The sequence below is a fragment of the Trematomus bernacchii genome, unplaced genomic scaffold (assembly GCF_902827165.1).
Source record: "Trematomus bernacchii unplaced genomic scaffold, fTreBer1.1, whole genome shotgun sequence".
NCBI classification, from domain to species: Eukaryota; Metazoa; Chordata; class Actinopteri; order Perciformes; family Nototheniidae; genus Trematomus; species Trematomus bernacchii.
This window is the reverse complement of record NW_022987714.1, coordinates 9,897,560-9,925,385: the sequence shown is the minus strand read 5'-3', so window position 1 is coordinate 9,925,385 and position 27,826 is coordinate 9,897,560. Positions and strand designations below refer to the sequence as shown.

General features: G+C 44.0%; 3 protein-coding genes across 7 annotated transcripts in view; 2 read left to right on the top strand and 1 right to left on the bottom strand.

Annotated features, from left to right (window-relative positions):
• abcc8 (ATP-binding cassette, sub-family C (CFTR/MRP), member 8) overlaps window positions 1-1,033 on the top strand; it is a 77,850-nt gene extending 76,817 nt beyond the window's left edge. For both annotated transcript variants that reach the window (XM_034141155.1, XM_034141154.1), the window contains exons 38-39: window positions 260-322; window positions 797-1,033. In XM_034141155.1, coding sequence (XP_033997046.1) covers window positions 260-322; window positions 797-934 — 201 coding nt within the window. In that variant the 3' untranslated portion in view covers window positions 935-1,033. The remainder of the gene's footprint in view (window positions 1-259; window positions 323-796) is intronic.
• Window positions 1,034-1,917: 884 nt separating this feature from the next.
• Window positions 1,918-3,854, top strand: kcnj11 (potassium inwardly rectifying channel subfamily J member 11). The gene has a single exon (XM_034141156.1). It carries the CDS (start codon window positions 2,163-2,165, stop codon window positions 3,318-3,320), a length of 1,158 nt encoding a protein of 385 aa, XP_033997047.1. The 5' UTR covers window positions 1,918-2,162; the 3' UTR covers window positions 3,321-3,854.
• Window positions 3,855-4,318: 464 nt separating this feature from the next.
• Window positions 4,319-27,826, bottom strand: part of mob2a (MOB kinase activator 2a) — a 57,476-nt gene continuing 33,968 nt past the window's right edge. For 3 of the 4 annotated variants that reach the window (XM_034141160.1, XM_034141159.1, XM_034141158.1), the window contains exons 2-5: window positions 11,506-11,666; window positions 10,149-10,242; window positions 6,638-6,762; window positions 4,319-6,133 (exon numbers count right to left, since the gene is read on the bottom strand). In XM_034141160.1, coding sequence (XP_033997051.1) covers window positions 5,814-6,133; window positions 6,638-6,762; window positions 10,149-10,242; window positions 11,506-11,666 — 700 coding nt within the window. In that variant the 3' untranslated portion in view covers window positions 4,319-5,813. Of the gene's footprint in view, window positions 6,134-6,637; window positions 6,763-10,148; window positions 10,243-11,505; window positions 11,667-19,632; window positions 19,867-27,826 lie in introns of those variants that run through there. The other variant, XM_034141157.1, reaches the window with a different exon arrangement.

Here is a 27,826-nt window from a genome sequence, read left to right as displayed (position 1 = left end):
GGATATGGTATGATGTGGTCAAAACAGTATAAGATGACATAGTAGAGTTTATGATATTAACATAATATAGTAAAATAAAGCACAGTATGTTATGAGGTATAGTATAGGGTGCAATGCTACAGCAGTACAGTGCAGCAGCCTATCAGGATATGGAGTGTAACATAGTGTTAAACAGGGCAACAGAACATGTAAGCTTTTCCAATGGACATTTATTTTTGCTTTATTGTCCTTGATTGTGAACCTTCGTCTGTCCCCACAGGAGAGCATCCTGCAGAAGGTGGTGATGACCGCTTTTGCTGACCGGACAGTGGTTACTATAGCAGTGAGTATCTCCCACAGTAAAACACGCAGTGCTCCCTTTCCCCCTGAGAGCGCTGACCTTCCTCCTGCTGATGCAGTTCCTGTAAAGTGATGCAAAGCAGCAGTGTGGACACAAAAAAAAACACATTTCTTTTGGACTGCTTCCTGAAAGGTAAGAGAGAGGGGAAATCAGAGAAGAGCCTAAACTTATTGGACAATTTTGCGACGGGGTTCTTCACATAATTTCATGATGAAATAAAGATAACCCATGGATGTCATAACTCTTCACTTCAGATAAGATAAACTTGTGAAAAAAAAGGAAGGGCAACCAGAAACCTGTGATGACTTTAAAAAGCAGCGGAGGAACATTTTCCCGAGCCAGACTCTCTCATTTCATCTCTTTCAGTAGTTTAACAGCAAGTTGCATGTGTATTTCATAGACTGGTATTTCATTAAGTTGTGTAAACATTATTTTTTTCTCCCCCTCCGCCCTCAGCATCGCGTCCACACCATCCTGAATGCCGACCTGGTGATTGTGATGAAGCGGGGGGTGATCCAGGAGTACGACCGGCCCGAGGCCCTGCTGGAGAAGGAGGACAGCGTCTTCGGAGCCTTTGTGCGAGCAGACAAATAGCACAAGAACAGAAAGTGAGAAGAAGCATTAGAAGAAGACATTCAAAGTGCAATTGTCCCATGACAGATATATAAGAAGATATATCTTTTTATTTTTTAATCATGTTGTATAATATTTGTACATAAAATTGTTAATTATTTGATAATAAAAGATAAAATATCATTAACATGTGTGTTTTTTTGGTTGGGGCTGTTTTGAAAAAGATATTGGATGGAGAATGTGTTGTGCTTGTGTGACAGAAACGTTATGACCTGTACAAAACACATGAGCCACTGGCCGATGGGTGAACATGAGCTGAGGGATACATGATGCTGGAGGGTAAAGAGCCAAAACACTGCATAGTATCATCTTCATATACTCAGACGTGTCAGAGTGGGAGGAGCAGCTGCTGGCTGACTTATATTAGAAAGTTATACGCCTTTCAAAGGAGCACATTCGCTTGTAAAATAAAGTTTCCATGGGTGATGTTGAAAGAGAAATGAGAAGGAAGAAACCCCAGGATGGGAGTTTAATTAGAAAACTAGATCTGGGTCCTATGGGTGAACAGCCGGCTTTCTATTCTTCTTAAGCCAAGTTTATATCGAAAAGCCTGAGGGTGATTTTCCATAGTGTCCTATATTTAACCCATTACATATTCAAAGCGTAAGCTGCCTGTGGCTGCCCAACTGAACACATCTTTTAATGTGTGATGATGGGCCTACTCCTGCATTGAAAATCACAGGAAGGGCAGCACAGAGATGGTGGAGGGGAGGAGGGGGGGGGGGGGGGGGGGGAACCTCCTCTCCACCTCTCATCGTCTCCATCTCACGTTACCGAGCTTTAGTGAAGTGGCAGAGTCAGCACAGAGCCAACTGTGCCACTAAAGGCTGCCTTCTCACCCAAAGGTGCTCAAAGTCAGCCAGAGGCCCATTATGCTCCTGCACCTCTCACTTAATGCGCACCATCGGTGAGTGGATTCACGGTGAGACGGGGCGGCGCGTTGATACATTCCCGGTCTGTCGGTGGGTGCTGTGAGTGACGGCGGCAGCTGCGGAGCTGAAAGAAGATTTTTTCTCCTGGGACTTCGCGTCTGATCTAGAGGCAACGTGAGGAGCGCACATACCTCCAGAAAACGGACATGACCCTCCGTCCTGCACCAGACAGCTGCTGAGGAGCTCGGCTGGTAAAAACAGGCGTTGGGATAAAGATAAATATTTCCCTTTTCATGGGACTATAGTATGGGAGCGCTATGTTGTCCAGGAAAGGACTCATTCCTGAGGATTACTTGCTCACACGTTTGGCTGAGAATGTCCAGCAGCCAAAGTTTAAAGCCAAACCGAGGAAAGCTCGATTTGTCGCCAAGAATGGCACCTGCAATGTAGCGCACACCAACATCCGAGAGCAGGGTCGATTCTTGCAGGACGTCTTCACAACTCTGGTGGATTTAAAATGGCTCCACACGCTCATCATTTTCACCATGTCCTTCCTGTGCAGCTGGCTCCTCTTCGGGATGATCTGGTGGCTCATTGCCTTTGCGCACGGCGACTTGCACCAGACAGACGAAGAGTTTGTCCCGTGCGTAACGAACATCCACTCCTTCTCCTCCGCTTTCCTCTTCTCCATAGAGGTGCAGGTGACCATCGGCTTTGGGGGCCGGATGGTCACGGAGGAATGCGTATCTGCCATCATCCTCCTGATCACACAGAACATCGTCGGGCTGCTCATTAACGCCATCATGCTTGGCTGCATCTTCATGAAAACTGCGCAGGCCCATCGGCGCGCAGAGACGCTCATTTTCAGCAAGCACGCCGTCATCTCCGTGCGGAACAACAAACTGTGCTTCATGATCCGCATCGGGGACCTGAGGAAAAGCATGATCATCAGCGCCACCGTGCGGCTGCAGGTGGTCCGGAGCACCTCCACACAGGAGGGCGACGTGGTGCCTCTGGACCAGGTGGACATCCACATGGATAACCCGGTGGGCACCAATGGCATCTTCCTGGTGTCCCCGCTAATTATCTGTCACGTGATCGACAAGGACAGCCCTCTGTATTCGATGTCAGCTTTCGACCTGCAGCACGAGAACGTGGAGGTGGTGGCAGTGCTGGAGGGGGTGGTGGAGACCACGGGCATCACCATGCAGGCCAGGACCTCCTATGTGTCGGAGGAGATCCTGTGGGGGCAGCGCTTCGTGCCCACAGTCTCGGAGGAGGACGGCATGTACGCGGTGGACTACTCCAAGTTCGGGAACACAATGAAGGTCCCGACTCCCTCCTGCAGCGCCAAGAAACTGGACGATGTGGGAGGCATCGCGCGCTTTAAGCTGAACGAGGGCGTCACCTTGCGGGCGACCGGGAGAAGGCGGCGGGCCTCCGCGGCCTCCCGCAGGTCCCGGATGGAAAAGTGAACTATGTAGGCTAAACCAGCATTTTATATCTGAATGAATTATTTAAGGTTTAAAGATGTTTAATTGACAAATATGATTTTATAATTAATATATGTTGCTCTTATCAGTAATCCACATCACAGTTCTATATGCAGTCAGATAAACGCACATCAACTCAGGGTTAGTGTGCCCATGCACATAGATTGCACTGAGAATAACAGTATGTAAGTCTTGTAAAAACTGGGGAGTTCTGGTACCCAGAATGAAAAGAAAGTTCAGTTTGGATGAGTTTGATTTCTTTGTTTTAATCAAAAGTGGCTGCATGTATTTATAAGCAATAAAGGATAATACCTCATTTTAATAAGTGTGTTGTTTATAAGGAGTCTTGATAATTTGAAAAATCATGATTTTTAAAAAGGACACAATGATTTATATTTTTTTCAAGCAGAAAATCCAGTATGCCAAATGATTTGGCAGCATTTTGATAGAGATAACTTTAAATTGGTAAAGAAATCGAGACAAAGATCTATGCAATACATTTGTATAATGTCATAAATCGTCACTGTCGATAGATAAACTTTCCTGTCTGATTTATTGTTTTAGCTCTACTCACAACAGAGCAAAAAAAGAACATTTCCAACAGCAGAGGCTTAGATTTTCTGACTTCTTCTCCCTAGTAGGATTCAAATCTTCAGACGCAATCCTAGATCCAATAATGCAACCATCTATTCATTTGACCCTCCCTTCCTGGTTGACCTCCGTCCCTTTCAAAACATACCCCAGTTTACAAAACAGGCTTTCTGTTAGCAGTTTTTACTTCACAAAGCTCCTTCAGTAACAGAGCACATTAGAAACTGTGTTTACAAACCGAGCAGCACTCCTCATGACCTGTGAACTGTAAAATAAATTGAGTTCCCCTTTAAAAATAGCATCGTGTTTATGAGGCTGAGCACAAGACGCTCATGTTTCGTTCGTCCTGAATAATTGACACACTGATAAAAAAAGACACAGACACAAGATGGCATTTCTCTCTTTTATTAGATTATAATCCGCAGAGCTTAAAATATTAAATTGCTTTTAACTTAGTTAATAATTAAAATACATAAAAACGAGAGCCAAAACTGAAGAACCCTGCAAAAAAAATAAAAAATAAAAATAAATAAAAAAGGAGAATTATAAACCCAATCCTCCTCCATACAGAGGCTATGTCTGATAGAACCCGAATGCGATTCTTTGTACAGTAAAGTCCAAGCAGACTGTGCATTTTCTATACATGTGTAATGATACCATTATTGTTATTATCTCTGAACTAATCTTCCTCTGATAATCTTTTTTAAAAAGCAAATTGTAAAAGGAGAGAGGTCAAACAATAATCCAGAAGTGGAGATTTTTGTTATTTTGCACTGGGAGTACTGGTGACTGTTACACAGCAGAGCAGCTCCACACCATCCACTCCCACCCCTCTGTCTGTCTCCATCTCTGCCTCTGTGGGCCTGCAGACATTACCTCATGTCTTTGTCCTTTTGTGCTGCTGGAGCGGGTGGAGGTGGTGTTGTTTTTTGTGGGGGGGCTTCTGGTATGCTGAACACCAGCAAACAGCTCTGACTCAGCCTCAATCTGTCTGAAAGCATCACCTCTCTGATCAGATTAAATATCTAACATACAATCTTTATTTTTTTCTTCTCCCTGTGTCTGTGGCCTTCTCTTTATGTGTGCTGCCCTCTAGAGGTGGGCTCTGGGACATGTTTGTTAGGGGCAATGTGACTATAGTTAAACACCATCAACATCTGTCATGTCTGGGCATGACAGATGTTGATGAGCAGTCAGGTGGAAAAGGGACCGAGAACAGGGGAAATAAAGAGTTAAATTCTCTCTGGCAGCAGTGACGTATCTCTCAGGTCCTGAGTAGGAAGCGCTTTAATCATCCCCCACAAAAACAACCCAAACAGTGATTGGCTAGTATCGCCCCGCCAGGCAGTAACGTGGCTCCCTATTGGCCAGCGTAATGGTCGTGCGCCAGCAGGGAGGAGGGGACCCCTCTCTCCACACATCGACAGCACTGTACAATAGTAGGTTGAAGCAAAGCAGAGCCCCCTTCCTGTACTGTATGTTAGGTAGAGGTCAGAGGGAGGTGAAGGGACACACTGCACCCCCCTCCCACAACAAAAAATAAAACTTCAAGAAAATGAAAGTGAAATAAAACCAAAAAAAATAAAACATACACATACTTTTTGTTCCTAGTTTAAACTGCAGAGAAGATGGGAGGGATTTGCCCCTGGGAGGAACGCTCACGCCAATTCCTGCTGGCGTGACAAACCCCTCCCCGCCACCCCAAACCCCTCAAAACCCCCCCCCCCCTCCTTCCGGTTGGTGTTGTAGCGAAATATAAGGGTAGTGGAAGGTCTCTTAAGTCCTGCTGGCGCCCAGGAAGGGGGCCAGGCTGTCTTTCCTTCTCTCTATCTGATCTTCAATCACCCCCGGGGCTGATGTCTCGCCGCCGCCCCCCCCCCCTGCTCATCTCTCCGTCACATGGTTTTGTGAAGAAGGGGTGGGCGCTGAGTCTGGGGCGGAAGGTGCTGGGGTGGGCGCGGGTGGCGGGGCGGGGGCGCAGAGGATTTCGGACAGGTCGTCCATGATACAGGTCTCCTTGGGGTCGACCAGGTTGAATTCCCTTACGAAAATGATGAAATGTGCATACAGAGTGTTCAAGTGGCCCTGCAGGTCCAGAGCCACCGTCTCTTTAAAGTGCGCCCAGTAGAGGTGAGCCAGCACGTGGAACAGGTACCGGCAGATCTTCTTCACCAAGGACTCGAAGGAGTTAGGGAACTCTTTGCCTGAAGAGAAAAAAAAACAGGAGAGACAGGATTAGGCACAATATTCACCATGAGGGAGATTAAAGGACTGCTGATGTTTTAGAGTTTTATAAATTGCCATTCAAAAAAACCTGTACAATCAAAAAGTGGTCAAATTTACATTAAAAAAGAGGAAAACAAAAAGAAGAGTTCCTATGCCCTTTAAAACATTATTCAAAGCCTTATTAATTGATATACTAATATTCGCTCAAACAATCACAATATGTCAATTTATGATCCAGATCCAGATAATTGTAATAAGCCTTTCTTTTAAAACTATTTTTAATAAAACAAACTAAATAAACAATCAATTGACGAGGAAGTAATCGGCAGATTTAACGACAGGGAAAATGATTGTGAAATGCTATAAATATAATCAATATCCTTATGGTTAACTACTCATTGACTCTCCATCTGAGGCGGCAGGGGGCAGCAGAACCACATCAGATACTTCTAGCAGGCAGTAACCTTCAGAGGAAAACTCACCATATTTTGTAGGAAAGATTTCCTCATCTGTGACCAGTTTCTGACAAAGACTCATTACGAAGTCGACGTATTGTGGAGCAGTGCACTTCGTCTTCTTCCCCCTCTCGTCATACCAGTAGTATATTCTAAAAAGAGAAAGAAATAACATGAATCCCTGTATCACAAACACATTGCAAAATACCATGCAAGACATATCACTGTGGGACATGATTCTGTTACACAACTGTGGTTTATTAATCATAGTGAATGTCTCAAATATGCTTGTGGTTGAAGACAAAGCGGCGCATTTCCTGGTGATGAAATGTATTCAAGCAGGAACAAAAACAACATGCAGGTGGCCTATGAGACATCCCTTATTTTCTCATTTAGGGAAAACCCATTGTCTCAGTGCCTTTATAAAGGACTCGGTGCAGATTAAGATACGGTCTAGCTGCACTACAACACATCCTTATCCAGATATCATGATTCAATCTGGTGGACTTTCTCAACTCCCTGAACCGGAGCTTTCATTTCAAGATTGTGAAAAATTCCTGCTGTTACAGGACCCCCCCCCGATCCCTCTGCTGATCAAATGTTTCTGGAAGGGATGACCCAGATAGCTGAAGTGTAGGCGGGCGGATCAGAGTTATAGTTAACAAATGTAAATCAGCAGGTCAGAGGCACAGAGCCAGTCACGCTAGAAGGTCACCAGACACCTTAGGAAGAGGATGAAGGAGCTAAACCAGGGACTAGTAACCACGGAGACAAAAGACCAGCTGAGTGACCCGCAATCTGGAGAGGTCGATTAATAAACTGATGAGAAATGTGCATGCAGGTGTTTCTGTGGGCAATTAGAGGGTCTGGGAGGCAGTGGGGCAGACATTACAAATCCTGAGGAATGTAAGGGGTCCACATACCTGACCCTGCTGACCACCAGACTCACTCAGGATTAGACTGTTTGTGTGTGGGAGTGACGCTGACTAACCTACAAACACTCAGACATGATGAAACCTTGGCACAAACAATATAAACAATTCTACGGAGGATAGTTTACTTACTGTTTATGAACAGATTGGTTAAGGCATGAAAGGATTATATTAAATGTATTCAACTTTTGAAATGTATTGTATTGTTTTCTTTCTTTCTTTATTCTATACTGTTTATATAACCGTATATCATGTAATCTCCTATTCCCCCTCCTAACTCCTATAAATTGTTTCTGTTTATGTTATGATGTTTATAAGTGATGATGAAATGGGAAGGGGGGGGGGGGCACTGTGCAGTGATTGACAAACCTGCACCTGCGCAGTCTATATGTTTAAGGGATGTAATAAAAGCAATAGAACACAACAAGCCGTGTCTGATTAACACCCCAAGGAGAAAAGTTTAGGTAAACAGATTCAATGATTGAGTTTAATGACTAGCTTAATGTTTCGCAAACTCTTTGCAAATAGGGAATTAAATATTTGATAGGAGATTTGTAAATGACTCTTGGTAAATGGGCTATAAGAACCCGACGCTAATGAACAGTGTGAGCACACGCATCTCAAACACACATCTATTCCCCCTCCCATACAAAGTGAGTCTAAATAGCTACCAAATGGTTCCGTTCCCTCATAGCTCATGGAAACATTTTCTTCCAAAAATAGTGCTGAGCTCTGCCTTCGGGCAGGGGCACTGACGCTGCTGCGACTGTGGCTCAGTTCACCACAGGAAAGGGTGGGGTGCTGGACAGTGGGCAGTGGGGAAGGTTCAATCATAAACAGTGTGCCTCCACTAAGAAACACAGTTTTATTGAATTCATTACCATTTAAGTGTAATCTGGGGTGGAGCTGTGAGAAGAACTCAAATGTTTTAAAGAATTGCGTCTGCTTTCCTTGGGTCAATAGACACTGCAAACAAAAACATGTTAATCCGCACTGCTCTCTCCTCTCTCCACATACTGCAGGCGAAACCCTCTGGCTTCTAGCATTTGCTCAGGGTGTGGGTTCGTAGCAGTAGCTTAAGGTGACAGCAGTGGAAAAATCCACTGTTGACCGAGAGGTTAACTTAACTCGTGACTCTCAGCAAACCTGTCACATACACGTCATCATTACTCAATGAATGTGTTGTTTGTCATCGGTGCCTTTGTCATATTTGCACATGCGCTAGTAGACCGCATGTAATGTGTTAGGAGCTGTGTAGTGAGTGTTGAGGGGAATCAGGTTTTTCCAGCCTTCAGTGTAAACAGGGGCAATGATGGAGACGAGAGCTCACACAAAGACGCACCCCGCCCCGACAGGGCGAACGAGTTAGATAAATGCTTACAGTCAGTCGCCTCCCCTTCTGTTAGCTTGGCATGAATGTCCCTCCATGTGATGATCCTTTAACATTAACCGCTGCAGAGGCATGCCCTGTTTTACCGTGCAAAGAAGCGTGTAACTGACTTTTATTAACCATTAATTAACCAGCATTCAACCTCCTAAAAACATCACAGGCCGGTTTTCTGAGGAATCTGCCCTGTGAGTTATTGGCAGCCCCATAGCTGGCATTAGCATAGTAACTAATGTCCTGAGGTTAATGGCTGACTTTTTTGGTAACAGTTTAATCACTGCACTCCATCTAGGGAGTTTTTGTGAAGTGGCTATAATGATGTTGGCAGACTTCATGTACCAGCAAGAAACACAGCCTGGCCCAAAAGGGATGAAAGGTGAAGCATGCATGTATCACCAGGATGTCTTTATTTATTTATTTGTGTATCTCTAACTGCTCTGCTAAGGGCTCAGATGCAGCAGCTTCACTGTCTGTGTTTGAAACTAAATGATGTCAAGGGGTAAAAAACAGTCCGGTGCCTTGCTCAAGTGCACCACGGCAGGGCAGGAGGTGAACTGGGACCTCTCCAAGTAGCAGTCCACACTCCATATTTTAGGTCTGGTCGGGGACTTGAACCGACGACCCTACAGCTCCCAGTCCAAGCCCCTACTGACTGAGCAACTGCCGATGAGTAGGGACATTGGCAATAAGGATATTCCGAAACACTTATAGGGGTTTTTGCTTGTGTTTTGCGGCATAAACAATTGAAAACTTAACAAATAGTTTTTTAAAAAGTGAAAATTGTTTTCGTCTCGACTTGTTCTGGGTCAAACCTGTGTGTGTAGCTTTGGATGTTAAGGAAAAGAGGGAATCGGGTCTTAAAACAACCCACTTCATTTGAGTTACTCAGACTGCTGAGCCCCATAGTGGATTATAGTTTTAAGACTTTAATACACAGTGCTGAATCCCAGCTAGCATGGAGACACAATGTACATACTAAATGTACAAAGGCCTTGAGGTAAATAAACAGCTCACTGCAGTACACCGACTCTGCATGCTGCACATTCCAGGACTATGTTGGACGTCCAAAGACTAAAATTAACCTGAGAGCACCCTCTGTGCGCCGTCCCTCGCTGACCAGGGAAACATCCCATGATGAATTAACCAATTTCTGATAAATAAACCAATGGAGCGCGGCAGGTGAGCGATGAATAAACCAAAAGCTCTGGAGATAACTTACGTGTTGCAGGCCGTCATGGCTTGACAGGTTTCTCCAGTGCAGAACTCTGAGATGGTGCTGTACTGCAGGTTGATAAGATTGAAGAATGTTGTCGCTGTAGCAAAGAGAAACAGACATTTTGTTGTAAGTCAGTGTCTCATTTGTTATGCAGGAATAAATCATAGTGTTGACACTAAAATAACAGCACAGAATGATGTGAATAACTCAAATACTGCCTGAACTTCAAAGAGGACTGTGTACTTTTCTACTGCATCTATCACTGTGATCAATGGGAAAGCAACATGCACACCAATACATCACATACTCTAACAGCGTGTGAGAAAAAATGAAAATAATGGGAGGTGGTTGCAGCTTCCACAAGTGTTTAAGTTGCTTTTCCAGTCACTTAAACCTGAAACAGGTATTTCTGCCAGGAGGGAAACTCCTACAGAGCCTGCTCTGCTGAAAACTGTCAGTGTGGATGTTGTTAGAGCCTAAAGCAAACATAATCATCTATGACATGCTGAACATTTTTGAATTATAAAGGAAATATGAAGCTTCACAGGATACACCTTCTGTTTAACCTGCATCTTATGATGTTAAATAAGGTGTAACAATCTACTATAAAGTTAAAGAAATTACCCAATTCTGCAAAAAGTATACTGTTTGTTTACACGAGTTGGAAGAAGGACATGGCTCCAGTCATTATTGATTTTGTTAACCAAACTATTTAATTGAAACAAAGCTCAGCCATTATGTTTTTGTTCAAGATAAATCCCAATTAGTAGTAGACACAAGTTGATACAAGTCAGCTTACATAACTTCTAATTACAAAACATTAACATGTGAAAACATGTCCTATCCGTTAAAAAAAAAAAACAAGAACGCTTGTTTTTCTTAATTTTCCCTCACACTGATTTGAATATGTTATCGAAAACAAAGGGAGGGAGACGGATGATGCTCAATAGGACAACTATATATTTCAATATGAGTTAAAAGGCTGAAGCCGGCAGTGGTAGCTGGTGTTTAATGAAGCGCTGTGCGGTGTTATTGGGAACAGACTCGACGCGGTGCCGGGCCTGGATCGTGTTATCGGCTTGGCTCTGTCAGAGCTGCAGCTCCAGAAACATTGGAACATCTCGTCATTTCCAAACAAGTGCATACCAATTGGGAAAAACAATTCCAATGTTGCACAAGGGCCATGAATTTTGATTTCATAAATAAGATAATTTGCCCCTTTCACATTCTAAATATGGCCATGTTAAATTACTAACAGCCTGTTGCCTGTACAGGACATCTTCCTCAGTTATGTGTTTGACTGTTTGAGCTCCTATATGTATCAGACATATATTCTATCGTTGACTACAGGGTAACTCACTGTTGCTGGCTAGCCATTCGTTGAGGTCTATCTCTCTGGGCAGCACCACCAGCTCCTTGAGGTCAAAGTCCACCACACGGATTTTTGTGTACTCCAGCTCCAAGTACTGCTTCTTCTCTTCTGCCGGAGGCTTCTTTCCATTTGGCTTCGCCTTCGACTTCCTGAAACACAGGAGAGAGGGGGACAGGTTAAGGAGCTGCAAATGACTCGATCGAGCAATAAAAGATTACGAAAGTGAGAAAGCAAAGGTTGATGCGAATGGTTAAGTTGCTGTTTCATTTGACAGTGCAATGAATTGGATAAACTTGACTGACTGGGGAGTCCCAACAGGTTATGTTGTATGAAAAAGATACTCATAACCTGTACATTACCTTAGCTCAGGCATAGAAGTATATAAAACAAGACACTTGAATTGCCAGACTCTCACAGAAATACGTTACTTTTCAAAAACTGTATTCACAGAAACCTGAACAAAGGGTCCTCTGTTTCTGTACCTGAGCCCTAACTCTGACCTCTGACCTGATGTTAAGTCTTTAGCTTCCACTCAGACAGCCGTCCCCAGCGCCTTGCACTTCCACTGCTAGTTTTAGCACCGGGATGTCATATCACACTCTTCCTGCACTTCCAGGGCTGTAACCCCCCCCCCCCACCCCCTGTCTGTATCAATGGAAGCAGTGCAATCTGGGGTCGAAGGTTGAAACCCTTGATACAAGAGTGAGACAAATAAACAGAGGCACATTTGTCTGGGAAAATCAGAGGCTAATGTAATCGACAGTATCTGTTCAATGCCTTCCTTCCCCTGTCATGACTTTATCCCTTCATCTTTATTTCTGCTCCATCTTGGCTCTGCTACCGTTGTTTGGGGTTGCTTCAGGACAAGGGAGTTCAGTTTGCTGCATGAATCTATTGCGCTTTTGTTGACCCTCATTTCCGCCCGTCTTGCACTCAGCCCTTCAATCAGCTCTCATTGCTCCTCTCTCCACACCCTCGGTCTAAACACAATGATCCAGCCATGGGTTCCTGGCTCTGTCCCCTTTCCTCCCCAGTCCCACTCCCTGTAGACGGCAGCTCCGGCTCCTGGACTGGAGAGAGCTGTTCTCACAGCACTAATGACGAGGGATCAGAAACACTGTTTTCCAGCAGCAGTTAAACCCCGTCTCACTTTTACTCAGGCCATGCTGCACCTAACGCTGGACTTTACAGAAGAGAAGCGATGAATGTTGGGGTTTGATGCACGGTCCACATGCAGCCTGAGATATTAGGAATATATTTAGAAAGGATAGAGGGCCGAGGGGGGAGAAAGGAATGAGGAGAGGAGGTAGATCCACACAGGCCCAGCTGATATCCATGGGAACTAATAAACACGTTACAAAACATGACAGGACTGTGGAGCACGAAGCCAGTTTAATTCCCCTCTCCAGGAAGCGTAGCCGTGCTTTCCGCCTCAGCAAACAAGGGAAGGCATGTCAACATGTGGATGCATACAGAGCCAGCAGCCGTTTACTTTGTGAATGTTTAAGTTTCCCCCCTTGCATGTAGTCTAATTTAGCTGTTAGGAGAAATGCTTAGCTGTAAACTGCCTGTGGGCCACATGTACAAAAGTTAAGACTTGAAGGACCAACACTTGCACAATCACGTCCGCGGACACACAGGACGCTGCTCAGGTTCCCATTAGTTGGGTAATGTTTCATCAAGGTGCAATAGGCTCTTCCTATCAGGCAGCTCCAGAGCGTGTTTTGGCCTCATTTGAAAAACCGAGGACACTGCAGATTACACTGCTGGCTAATTATTAATGTGAGGCCACTTTCTCTTTCACCTCTTCTTTCATGTTGCTCTGCCCCCCCCCCCCCCCCACCACACCAACAATATATTGTCTTTCTTTAGGCTTGTAGGAACGTGTTTCCACACTTTTCTCTTCATGGCTGCAGGCTCACCTGTCCAAACTGCCTATTGTTCAGGGTCAAAAGCCTCAGGCCTCATTTTCATCTTTGCCCTCTCCTTCATCTCTCTTTGGCCTTTTCCTTTATCTTTTGGTCCTCACCTTTAACGCTATGACCTCTACTCTGACTCACATTTGAACTCAAGTTTCTTTATGCTTTTCCCCGAAAGCTCTTTCCCGTGACTGTTTTGCTAACTCGTTTGGTTTCTCCTTATCTGTCTGCGTTCCTTCTCCCCCTCAAATCAGACGACAAACCCCCTTCCTGCTCATAAGGACACGGACAGATTCATGTGGTATGTGTGGTTTTGCGCGGTGAGCTACATGTTCCATCATGTGAAAGAGCTTTACCCGAGCTTCATCCATAGATACCGTCACAACTTTTCAAAGGCTCAGCTAAGCTCCTCAGAAGAAACGCTTTGCTCCTGTAAAAGGTTCAAGTCAGTTCTTCGCCCCCCTTTCTTTTCCTTTTGAAAACATTCTGTTTCACTGAGCTATTTCCTGCCTCTGTAATTTCATCATTTTCCACAGAAACGCCCCCTCCACATCTAGCGAACATTTGTGTGATGAGGGGAGGTGAAATTCTGGAGCCATTAGTTTATTTTAGGATAAAGAGAACTTCCTCTCTGCCAGCTCTCCTCCCCTCATACGTACATAGTCTGTCTTCGCAGCAACACACACACAGGCTTTGTCCGTTCTTGGTAAAGTTCTCCCAGGCAAGTCTTTGCCATAAAAGGCAGCAGATGTCTCTTTCTCCCTCACCAGATCAGTGACAGATCAGGGCAGGCCAGAAGGCAGGAGTGGAGGGGAAGTGAGGCCGGGGCCGGGCACATGTCTCCTGGGCCGGGGGGGGGAGACGACCACAGCCTGCCTGGCACCAACAGGAACCAGACAGACGCTTGATCCAAAAACAAAGTCAAGCTTGGTGGAATAACACCATGAGGAAGTCACGTGTACAAAACTGATGTCTTTTGATCTTATTAAGGAGAGGTGGAGGGCGTGAAGCAGGAAGACAGACATGCTGGTGTTTATCTGCAATAAAACACAATAAGGAAGCAGGGTTGTATAGTCGGGTGACACCGAGGTCAGTGCTGCAGAGGCTGAGGAGTGACAGCTGTTCAACTGTGTCTGTTAACGACTCTCTTATCCCTTTCACTTTTCCCAGCAACACCACCTGCCCCAGCCCCCTGCCGTCTTCACCAACTCATTTTCCTTCTGTCCCACTACAAGTAGCCATCTAACGAACTATGTTGCACGCACAAACACCTGTGACTTTAAGAAAACACACACAATCTAACACACGTCGCTGGCTGTTGCTCCCTTTCCCTTTCAGCTGGTCACAACAGCTGCGTCACAAGCCTGATCCCAGCACAGGGCTCGAGAAAAAACAGAAGAAGAGAGTCTTGTTTGGTCTGAGAGAGTGCGCCTGTGCAAGCACGTGTGTGACGACAAGTGTGTGCATGCCATATTGATTTTAAGTGCGCCAAACATACATCTCTCTGTCCTCACACTGGTGCAAATATGAGCTGCTGTGTGTTAGCTGAATACCAAATAAACTTAAGGAGGAGCAGCCCTCTGGCAGGTTCACCATTCTCATTACCAGAACCTGGTTCCAATTAATCCTGGAACCACTCGAGGCCACATTACAGAGCTGCGCCGGAGATTAGTTTAAGTGCTATCTCTAAAACACTACAATTTGCTACTAAAGAGCTCCCTCTTATCGCTTTGCACCCACATACACAGAGCAATGTTTCAAAAGGGGAACATTTCAGACCATGCTAGTTATATATTTATATATTTGGTAATGATATCAACATTCAAACAACCATTCATAGACACTGATGCTCATGCTATAGGTTAAAAAGTAGAGGATATACATTTTGTATTAAGGGGCTGTCTTTGATGAATACAGCATAACTCTGACACCAGTTTAACAAAGCTCATTGAATCACTTTCCTCAAGACTGCACATATATATATATATATATATATTGCACAATGAATGCTTCTAGAACACCATGGAATTGAGCTATTAGCATATGGAAGCAATTCATGTAATCTGCGAGGGTACATAAACACATAAACAGCGTGTGTGAGCATCCATCAATGACAAGACAGACAATCTTTTCTAAGACAGACGAGTCCTGAGGGATTTTCTTATACTGCAAACTTATCCTACATGTTTTTTTCCTGAAATGAAGATTCTACATCTAAAAACAAATACAAGACATTTTTGTTACCTCTTTGGAACAAGATGAGGCCATTCAGGTTGCCAAAACATGCTTCTCCGTGTCGCACCCTGTTCTAAATACAGTACTGTTTTACTAGAAAACAGCCCCTTGAGTCTATAAAACGGTTATGAGAGATAACAGGCACCAGAAACAATAATCAGAGGACTTCGTCCCAGGTACATTCAGGTGCTGTTTACACAGGAACTAAACGGGTTGTATCCGCTACTTTTCTCTTTCGTATAGCAGTTCGTTCACACGAGGCCTGCGGAAACAGACCCCGCAAACGATAACGGGTCCCAAGGTGGATAGATCTGCGGACGGAACGCTCTGGGGGGGCAAACGGCTCCGTGTGTACGTCCTATACGATCATTTCCTGATAACGATGAAGCCATAGCCCCGCCTCTCCCCACCTCTGCTGCTCACTGCTGTAGCATGGTCAGTAGCTACTGTCAGTAGCTACTGACCATGCTACAGATGTTAGTGCAAAATCTACAGCTCCTCTACCACAACCATCATCAACAAATGGACATGGAGAACTACATGAACTACATGTTGCTAAATCCACCCCGGAGAATAAACAGAAGGGCAACCAGGCAACCATGCTCGGGGGTCTTCTTCGCTGCTTTTGGTGTATTTTGTGGCGGAAGTACAGTGCCACTTACAGGCCCGGCATATGTACTACAGCGTCTCCAGCGGGTCGAGCAGTCTCGTGTGAAGGGACATGTTTATTGAGCCATATCCGTGTGAACGGAATACTTTTTTGATATCGAATTCGGTTCGTTTCCGTGTAAATGGGGCCTAAGGAAATCAAACACTTCAAACTGACCTTTAGACAAACACCTGATAGGTCAGAGAGTGAATCAATTGAATGTCAGGAAGTGGCTCCTACTGATTATAAGGTTCACAGCATTCAAGGGTTAGAAAAACTGCAATAAAAAATCAATAGCAACAGGATATCTCTCTAATCTCCGATAAGAATGGAACAGAGAACTAACTTGAGCCAATTTGTAAAAAGAGTAGCTTCAGTCAGGAGGATCAGTTTTCTCGTAGTCTGGCCTCCTGATCTATTTCAAGATTTAAATTGAATAGACTCAATGGCCCTTTTCCCCCAAAAAACCACAGACAGAGGAGAGCAGGCAGTCTGAGCACACTGAAGCTAAACCACAGCAGCCATTACGGGTCTAAAAAGAGACAGAGTTAAGGATGGACTAAACCAGACGTTTGCCTTGCAGTACTTAAGCCTACACAGTAAACCGCTCTGTCAAAGTAGTTTATGTTTCTAAAAGAGCATTGGTGCACAAATATTTCAGTTTTCAGTAAATTTGAGTTCTGGAGTGAAGAGATAAGAAGAAAACACAAACAAAGAAGGCACAACTGCCACAACTTAATCAGTAGCATCACCGGCACTGTAAATCAGTACATGGGAATGGACACACACACACACACACACACACACACACACACACACACACACACACACACACACACACACACACACACACACACACACACACACACACACACACACACACACACACACACACACACACACACACACACACACCCACACACACACACACACACACACACACACACACACACACACACACACACACACACACACACACACACACACACACACACACACACACACACACACACACACACCACACACACACACACACACACACACACACACACACACACACACACACACACACACACACACACACACACACACACACACACACACACACACACACACACACACACACACACACACACACACACACACACACACCTTTTCCCCTCGTCATCCTATGCTAAACCCCATTCAGTGGCTCTGAGGCCTGCAGAGTATGTAAAGACCCCCCACCGGCACTATAATGGGGCCTCTTTAACATCACAACACAACGTGTGAGACAGGAAAGGGGTCTTTGGGTGGAGATAAGATCGAATCCCTGGTTAAGCACTTGGAAAATGTAACCTTGTTAGAAGAAGGTTGGCTGGGACAATGGTATGGTAGGAAGCTATTGACAAGGATCTTATGAATGAGGAGCTGAAAGAGATTTATCTACACTCGAATCAACCCAATCAGTGAATCTGGATTGCTACTGAATGAAATAGGTAAAATACCATGACAGAAAGTGTGTGTGTTTTTGGTTTGTACCCAGCACTATCCCAGTAGACAATATAAGCAAGAAATAAACATGTGAAAAAGAGTTAGATCGTTAAAATCTATTGAAGCCATCTATCCCACTCTAGTATGCATACCTGCTTCCAAGCAAAGGACAGTCAACCATTCACAGGCAGAGCAAACTGGTTAAAAGTGGAGCTATAAACAGGTCTACGCGCCCCCCCCCCCCCGCCCACCCCCTCATAAAACCAGAAACTATGCATCCTTGTTAACTTTGATGGAGTGTTTTTTGTTCAGTTTTTGCCAATACACGTCAAACGTGTGAAAATCCCCCGATGTGCCTCCCAGGCAAATAACTTATAAAAAGGTGTATTTCCTTGTAAGCAGCTGATTCCTGTAATAAGGTGCCGAGTTCCAACAAAAATATGAGCAGCCCAACTTGACTGGATCTGTCAAAGATTCTTGCAAAAGACATAAAATACTGTACAATAACGTGCCTACTGTGTTCATTTCCTCATGCTCACAATCTCGTAAGAGATCCTAAAATGGTGGATATTTTTCTCTTCACTATCTCTCTCTGAATCTTTACAGACTACAATATATTTTGAGGCTTGTGCCCTTGGGGCTGCTGCTTAAAAGCACACCTGTCCCCAGACTTGAAAGGTAAGAGGAAACTTAAGCAAAGCATTGACAGGACGGTCTGTCCCCTGGAGGAACGCACTCATGATGACTGCAGGTTTTCTTCACATGACACCTATACAGGGTATTATTACTCATATGTCAAATAGGTTCAAATATTGCCTTAATTACAATCACTGTGACGTGGGTATCTTCTTCGCCGATTATCTTTGTATGTCACACAAACCCACTGTTAACACTCCTATTTGGGTTATGCATTATTCAAGTGTTACGTCCGATATGTCAGATTGCTGACCACACTTACCATTGCTTACGAGTAGTAAACAAAAAGTATGTTAAAAGTAAAGAGAGATTCAGAAAAAGGCAATCACATGATCCAATTTCAAAGTGTTTCGCCTGTTTCCCTAAATGTTAACACTATAATGAACTGCCTACAGTGTTGGTAGGATTCTCTAAAAGGAGAGTCAATAAGGATTTACAGGCTTGCTACCTTGTCCAAAGTGTGCTCATTTATCAATTTCGGTTAAAACCAAAAACGTTTAAAACTGATTTAAAATAATTTCCTCTTTAGGTTATGCATGCTAAATCGTTAACAGTCTCTTGAATAATTTATTAGACTAGATGAGGAGACGGTGTCACATTTCTCTTGCTCTTGTTGAGTCTTGTTAGTGAGAGCTGCAGAAAGAGGAATGAGGCGTTCAGGCTCCACGTCCCCTACCACCACCGGCTGCTAAATCGCTGTGACCCCGGAACCAGAGGGTCCCGGTGCTTGTGTAATTGGCGCTGAGAGTTGACAACTACTTGTTATCCTCCAGGCTGAGTTATAGAGGCATGGTAAAGCATAATGGTTTTGAGCAGGCAACAGGCGGGACATGAGCACAAAGTAGCGTTACTTATTCGGTTTAATATCTGTCAGTCGTCTGTACCTGTGTAATAAACTGCGGAATGATTAAATACAACGTCGGGGAAACAATACAAATAAAGTGAACTAGGTTTTAAGCTTCTGAGAACAGCATAACACGACATATTAACAAAAGTTAAACGTTATATACTCGGAAAATACGTCTCCATCGATCCTCCGAAGCCTAAATGAATTATAAAAGTGTGCCATTTACAGTAGAGGCTCGGCTCCTAGAATAATAGCAGAGACGGTTTTGTCAAGTATGAATAGAAACGGTGTTTTACCTTAGAACTTTTCCGACTGCCTGAAGCACCATTTTGCAACTTAGTCCGTTTTTGGAGTTTTTCTGAGAGTGCATGTCCGTTTTATCTCCAGAAAAGGAGCAATAATCTCCGACCATGGTTTAAAACATGAACACAAATGAGTTACTTTCCGCTTCAAATTACTCAGGTGGAGTCTATGCGAATCACACCAAAGTTTGAATCTATCTGAAGCTCTGACTTACTATGACTGCACAGCCAGGAGAAAAACTTTGTGAAGTTTAGAAAATACCCTCCCTCTCAGTCCTCTCGTCCAATCAGAGGAGAGGGTGGGCGGACTGCAGTGACGTCAGAGTCTGCCCATGTGGATTTGGTTGGGGCATCTCCCCTAGGTGAAGTTACAATGTAGCAACAGGTGGTCAGCCAGTAACGTGGAGTATAATGGAATAAAAAGGTGTCGCTACATGTAAGTGCCTGCTATTGGACAGGTTTACATAAGCATGGCTTTTAAACAAAGCCAAAGGACAACAAATGTAAATACACTTAGCAGCCCATAGAAAAGCTAGACAAGCTACTAATGTTTCAGTTTCAACAGCCCAACATTAATGCACCAGAAATATAGCTTTGACCCTAAGAGTTTAACATTTTCAAAATGTTGCAATATTATATGAGCCATTCAAAGATAAGTAAAATCCCAGTCAGGTTAGAAATACAACAAATACAGAGGAAACAACTTTAAAATAACTTCTATGTTGGGTTCAAAATCTCAACATGGTATGTTTCAGCAGGTTTAGTATTACAATACAGCGCACCCACACACCCTGTAGCTATAAGTGTGAGTATTATAGTTTTTTGGCGTGAGAACCGGTGCCTTGTAAAGTGCAGCGTGCTTGGAGGGACTGTGGAGCAACTTTCCTTGTGTTGATTCTGAACTTCACCTGGAGTCCACCTACGAAGGCTGGCAGCTGTAATGACATGTTCAAACATGTCAAAGCTGAAGAACCAGCAGAGAATCACACAAATTCTATTTGAGAGACAAAGGCAGATTCACAGTCTGTGTGTGTCTGTGGGGCGAGGGAATTGTTTGTAACAATTGTTTCAGAAGCTTTGTATTATTGACATGATTTGAATAATACAATGTGAAACCTAATGAAATTGTCCAAAGGAGGCTGAGCCAATAACGCGCAAGTATAAAATTAGGAAATGAACGTGGGGAGTTGAGAGACTCATGAGAAGATTACCGCTACAGAAGTGTTACAAAGCCATAATTTCCTCGCCCTTCTTCCCTCTAATTATTGCCTCTCAACAAACCTCCTCTCTTATTCTCTCATTTATGGCTCTCTTCTCACATTTCTCCTCACTTTCTGGATTTGTTTTACTTGCCTCTCCCTGTCATTGTCTCCCCTTCGTTTTTTACTCTGTTCCCTTAGACAAAACTTGTGGGGGCCATGGTGGAGCTGCAGATGTGAGAAACCCTGGACCAGCTGGCTGCTGTTACACAGACACACAAAGACACACTAATCTGAGGGATCTGTGAAGCTATGTGCACTCCATGTATGTGGGTGGGTATAAGTAGCTGCGTGAGGAAGATAAAAGACATTGTGAGGGTGTTGTATGCGAGGACTGTGCTTATAGATGTGTGTAGCGACTGTAGACATGCTGGTGGAGTTTACTGTGCACTGTTTGACCCTCTTGTTTATGGTTAAATGTGATTTAAGAAATGATCTGAAATGATCAAAAGTGACAGAGGGTCCGACAGGCGCCTTGCTGTAGCCACATTTTACATAAGTGACTCCTCCTCACAACAATACGGTTACACACCGGACTGGAGTTTAGTGTGTGGAGCTGTGTGATCCAGGGGCCCCAGTTACTGGCTCCTGCTGTGGTAGCAGGGGTGAGGAGCAGGGGGTGAGGGGAGAGAGACCAGAACAGGGTACTGACTTTTTCCCTGCTGCTAAATATAGCATCAGCCTGCCTGGCTCATAAAGAATACAGAGGACAGTGTCAAGAGAGACAGGGGAGGGGGGCATGCTGTGCGTCTGTGTGTGTGTGTGTGTGTGTGTGTGTGTGTGTGTGTGTGTGTGTGTGTGTGTGTGAAAAACTTCAAGTGTGCTGCCTAATCGGTGACTGTGTAAGCAGTTGAGTGACCAGGTGTGAGGGGGGGGTGGTGGGGCCTGGGGTTAGACCAGAGTAAAAAAAAAAGTGAATGTGTCTGCAGCACAGAGTATTTCAAACTCTGCAAACAAGACATCGCATTTTTGGTCAGCTTCGTAATCTTCTTAACCTATTTTTTTTTTAAATCTGAAATGTTCTGAATTATTAGTTTTATACTTATTTATTTGGACGAAGTTCGTACAGCTGCGAATTTTTGTTTCTATGTTTGTCATATATCATACCAGCTTTATATAGACTTGTATAAACAGACTGTATATAAAGTGTTGTGTTATATATAACATTGTAAAAATGTTGATATAGATGATCCATGAAGTACTTTGGTGCTACTTGTGACCACCCAAGATAAAGCTGTACGTTGCCGTAATGGAAATCTCGTGCTCAGGGAACTTTCCATTCATTTGCTCGTAACTATTGGATCCGTGTGGTCGCTGGAAATTAAAGACATCCATTCAAGATCACTGGGGCTTGGCCTGGGTTAAATATAATCTAAACTCAATGCAGGACAAAGCGCTTTAAAGAGTCAGGCGTCAAAGTTGAAAAAGCAGGTGGGTTTTAACTTAAAGTGGCCTTTTCAGTAGTTACACAGGTAGTTTGTCGGGTTATGCGAGATGCAGGCTAACAGAGCAGACGGAGCCATCGAGCTGCTCGGGGTGGACCCGCTTACACAACGTCTGACGTGCATGGAAACAAACGGGCACATACCATGGTCTGAAAGACTACTCTTTCTTCTCCGCTAACGTCACAGTCACGGTCTTTTCCACTATTCAGACAAGACATGGCATCACTCACCTGCCACCATACTCTCACAAAACCAGATGTTTGCTGGCACTATTCCAGGCCTTTCACAGGGAGCACTACAGTTAAAAAAGTGAAAATAGCTTAATCATTTCTTCAACGGTTACTTGAGGTTACATTTAAAATGGGTTACATGAGAACTTTGAAAGATAATTGTACTATAAACCACCCTGGAGATACAGAGCTACATTAAAGGCCCATATTTAATAAGTAAACACATCCCTTGTTAAAAAGAGGGGAGGAGAAATATTGAAGGCAGTAAATTAAAACACTTTGACGTCACTGGTCTTGTGTCTGATGAATGTGTTGAGCCTTAATCTGATGAATGATTGAATAACAATAACTACAACGACAACTGATCAGACCAACAGATAACGAGGGGAAATCGACAGCAGAAAAATGTAACTTATTTCCATAATGACAGCGTGGATGTTTAGGAGGTGGGACTATGTTGTAAGAAACATGTTTTACTGGAATGTTGAAGACTAAAAAACGTAATAGTCGCTTTAAACAATGTACTGTTGAAGGAAGAGACATTAACTCTTATAACCTCACAGAAAAACACATTAGAAGTGGTCCAAAAGGAGAAAGACATTTTGCGACTAAATCTGTTTGGCTGCAGCGCTCTCTTTGCTGCCGTGCGATGATGGCTGGCCCAACAGGTTGGGTCTGAAAGTGAGCGGACATTCCACCTATTACAGACAAAGACAACACTGACTCCAGGCCAGCCAGCAGATGAGTCACAAATGCAGCAGATGAGCCTTGGGGCCTGGCAACAGCTCAGTCCCAGCCCTGCCAACGCTAAATCTCCAGCCAATCATAGCCGGGATCAAAATGACAGGCGGGTCAGGCGGCCAAGTTGGGCCAACCATGTTAAAATACCAAAATGAATAAATACAAATCCCAGCAGTTCCAAGTTTTTCTGTAAGACCTTCAGTTGGCGCTGCGTTCGGGGTGTGTGGGAGTGGTGAAGTGTGTTTAGGTAAGGTCTTAGCCAGTGAAAACAGTGCACACTGAGGGTCTTTAGTGCCTGGGGGTTTTCTATAGGCCGGGATAGAAAGGTCAGCAAGGCCGGGAGACACTCTGCACACTGAACCCAGCGACCCGACCGGCAATACCAACCAGTCGTTTCTGCGGCGACAGCTAAAATTGTTTTAATTATTGCCAAAATTGCAATGTTGGTCTGACATCTCTGAATGAAAAAACTGAACCAGTCTTTTGGTGACAAACTGGTTCATCTCTGTCCTAGAACTTCAACTCTCTCGTTCAACTCTTCACCCGTGCATGAGACGCTCATTATGCATAACCCGTACATTTTGAAGCGTCTATAGAGTGTGTGTCCGTGCCAAACGTATATTATCAAACTTGGCAATTAGTCCACCTCTGTACTTAATGACATTTGTATCATGCCTTGATTTATGAAGTGCACACACCTCATCTCTGCAGAGCGCTCTTATCATACACACTGTGCATTATGCACCAATACATGGCATTTTAGACATCATGTTAATATATAAAACCCATCAGTTCTTGCCCATTGGTTTTTCTTTGACCTTCCTATCCACCTTTAAGACCTTCAAGTCCTCTTTCTCTCTTTGCACGTGTGCCCCTTTTCTCCCTGGCTTCATCTCTCCTTCGCTGCATTCCTTTAGGGGAAGGGCTGCATGCAAAGACATGCCAGCGCACTCTGCACACGCAGCCTGGCTGAACAAAAGAAAAGAAGATCTGAGGAAAAAAGAGCAACATGAGGAATCTAAAGAGCGGCAGATCTCAGGAGTTTAGTTTGACTTGTTTCTCTTTGTTTGGCAGGTAGATGCGTGCACTTCATGAGCAAACATATTAAACTGTATGCTCCATTTAACAGCCGCAAGGGCACAAAGGAAAAATACTCCACTTCATTATTGCTTCTGCACTCTTAATCTAATTAACAAATGATAAACTGTTTCTGCATGTTATCTGGAGCTATTATATAAAAAGGGAGTAGCCAAGTATGTTTTAGAGACAGGAGGCCATGTTCTGCCTGGTTTATGACTGAAGGAAGAGAGGGCTTTAGCAAGATGGAAGACAGGAGATGAGAAATACCAGACTCGTGTCCAGAAGTTCATAAATCGCCATCTCCATGGACACTGCGTAGATATCGGCGGGAATAGGGCAGAAAGGAATATGAGGAGGAGATACAGTTGAGAGGGAAGGAAGTGAGAAAGAGGGGAGCAGTTGAGATTAGGTAAGAATGAGGGATGGGCTCTGCAGCAGAAGGGAAGTGAAAAACAGAACAGAAAAAGGAGAGTGAAAGAGAGCAGAAACTGAGATTTGGATAAGAGGAGTGAAAGAGTTTGAGCTGTGTGGGAGTTTGTCACAGCATGCCCTGGCCTCGCTGCACTCCTCCTCCCTACATTCCTTAGCAGGGGAGAGTCTAGATCCATCCCATATTTTGCCACCTGGACAGCAAAACACCTGTTTGCACGCACGCACGCACGCACGCACGCACACACACACACCAGAGGCTACGAGGTCACAGCTAATAGGTCAAGGCGGAACAGGAGAGCAGGGCTGGGGCTGACCTGTGAATTAACCTGTGACATGCTGCTGCATCACTCAGGTGTTCAGAGCACATACAGAATGTGACTGTGTCCTCAGGATTAAGGCCTGCAGGTTAGACTCCATCAAAGTCACAAGATGAATCACATGACAAATAGGACTGGGACAGTGTGGGAAAGAGGCTGCGCTGTGCACTATGTACACAATGACATGTACCTTATATCAGAGGAGGTCATCTCTAACATTAGGGGACAATTATTTTCGTTATCGATTAATCTGCTGACTATTTCCTAGATGAACCGATTAGTCAACCTTCTGAAAATAGTGGAACATGTCCAAAAGTCTCAAAGCCCAAAGTGTTAAGAGAATGTCTACGAAAGATATTCAGATTCCGATTAATATAATTTTAATTTTGTTATATCATTTTTGCATGAAAGATGACTTTAGTGTGTGATCGAATATCAAATTAGTGGTTATGTTATCCATTAGTAGGCCAATCATTTAAACTGGAACTCCCAGCAGCTTGTAAGATGAATGATAGAGCTTTAAAACTGTCCTTATATTTATTTGTTTGCACTTGTTTAGAGCACTTCAAAAACGACTTGTCAATGTTGGCTGCAAAGTCTTTAAACTGACGGCTGTTGGGATATTTGAGACCGAGTTATTATACATTGTAGCTGTTTGCATGTGTTGTGCCTCGTGCATAGCTGGAGGAAAAAGAAAAGGTTACTGAAGGCTACCCTTCTTCCCAGAAATGTAATAAACCTCAAAAAGGAGAAGAATGTGGCTTTTCCTGGGAGGAATATGATAACCTTGGCACGGAGGTAAAGACACAAACACACTAAACTTCTGATCTCCCAACTGCTGATAACATTCAGAACATTTCTGAACCAAACCAAAACATTACGAACTGATTAGAGCTCCAATGTAACACAAAACACAAAACACACAGCACAGCATATAGCGCAGCACAGAGCTCACAAGTCAAGAGACAACTCAGGTGTGAGATTGCCACCTGCTGGCGCAAAATGTAGCTGAGCACATTTTTACATCAGGTAAATGAAATCAAATATATTTTAAAACCTGGAGAACAGCAAATAGACGCTGAAGACAGGATTACAAAGGAGATTAAATATTGTTTTTTTCGGCGTGCGACTTATAAGAAAGCTGAGAGTAGACTACATCTCTACGAACATTAACCACCTTTGGAAAAAGCCTCTCACTCCAACTTAAAGGAACTTTAAACTTTGAAGCTAGACTGAGTTTTCCACTCCAGGTTTTATAACAAGGGTATGGATTCTGTGTGTCAGCGCGTGTGTGCTCTTTTGTGACACTTAACACCGAACCAGCACTATGCTGACGCTATAGACGCCAGCATTCTTTGAAGAAAAACTTAACGAGTCACTTTCCACTAATACTCTGGCTGAGTAACCAGAAAAAACATACAAAAAAGCAAAGTGTGAAACATTAAAATGTACATTAAGCAAAAGAATATTAAACAGTGAAACCACTGAGTGTGGAGAGGTGAGGTTTGGGGGCGAAAACGCAGGAGTTTGTGACGTAAAGAAGAGGCGCAAAGGGAGCTGTGGTGAAACATGTGCTTTAATGTTTGCTCAGGAGCACAAGAGGCAGTCTGTGTGTAAGGAGAGAATAACATGGAGGGGGCTGGATGGAGGAGAAAGACCTTCATAGTACACAGGTAAGATGGAGGGAGCGAAGAGGAGGTGGCGGGAAAAAAGCATTTGGATAGCGCCCATGTTTTCACAGGATGCATATTACTGGGAGTGTGATGGGGTAGGTCACGGGGAACAGAGTTGTCTTTAATGGTCCTAAGAAAAAACAAAAAAACCAGATTCCAAAAATTGTCTGAGTGGAAGATGCCTCAGATAAAAAAGCTGAAGTGCAATGTCAGAATCATTACCAATACTACAATTGCTAAGTCTTAATGACATGGGACAGAACGACCTAATACAAAGACAGACACTGTAAGTTACTCTTAAAAGAAAATAATATTCTAGAAATAATGAGGGCGTGGGTATCATGCTCACAGGTTGGGTGGCTTCCTGCTCCATGTCTGTGCATGCCCGCCCTGATACAGCTCATTAACCCCTAAGTGAGGGCATTTAGTCACAGATTTCCTGCCGAGGGGAATGTGGATGTGACCTGTACAGCTTCCCAGAACAAACTCACACAGAGCTTAATGTAAAGAATGTTCCTTTAACACGGTCTAAGCTGAGTAATTGGTGCTGATGACCTGACAAACCAAACGGCACTACAGTGGGGAATGAGTGACTGATTGATGTCGAGCAGTTTGTTTCTGCCCGAGTGACCGTGTCGACATATTTTGCATATCACATTCAAACAGAGCGTGAACGGTGAAATGAGGTAAGTATTTGAAAAATGCTTAACATTTTCATTAGATAAGGACCGGTATGGCACAGGCATCACCGCGAGGAAAACCCTTCAAAGCAGCCACCACGTCAGCATGGACGCTAACTATTTAAAAATCAGCTGATAAGATCAGCACGCTTCCTAAAGAGCACAAGTCAAATCCCATTAGTGCGCTTCTTGACACACGCAAATCCGTTTCTAGGTATGTTACATAACTCGAGCAGCGAGGCCGCATTCTGCCGGGCCGTGAGATGCAAACAATAACAAACAGAGAGGAGGGATGAAAGGAGAGGTTTAGGGGACCCCTTTCCCAGGGGAA

Excerpts from the sequence above, each read along its gene's own strand:
- kcnj11 (XM_034141156.1), top strand. The coding sequence starts at position 2,163 with ATGTTGTCCAGGAAAGGACTCATTCCTGAGGATTACTTGCTCACACGT.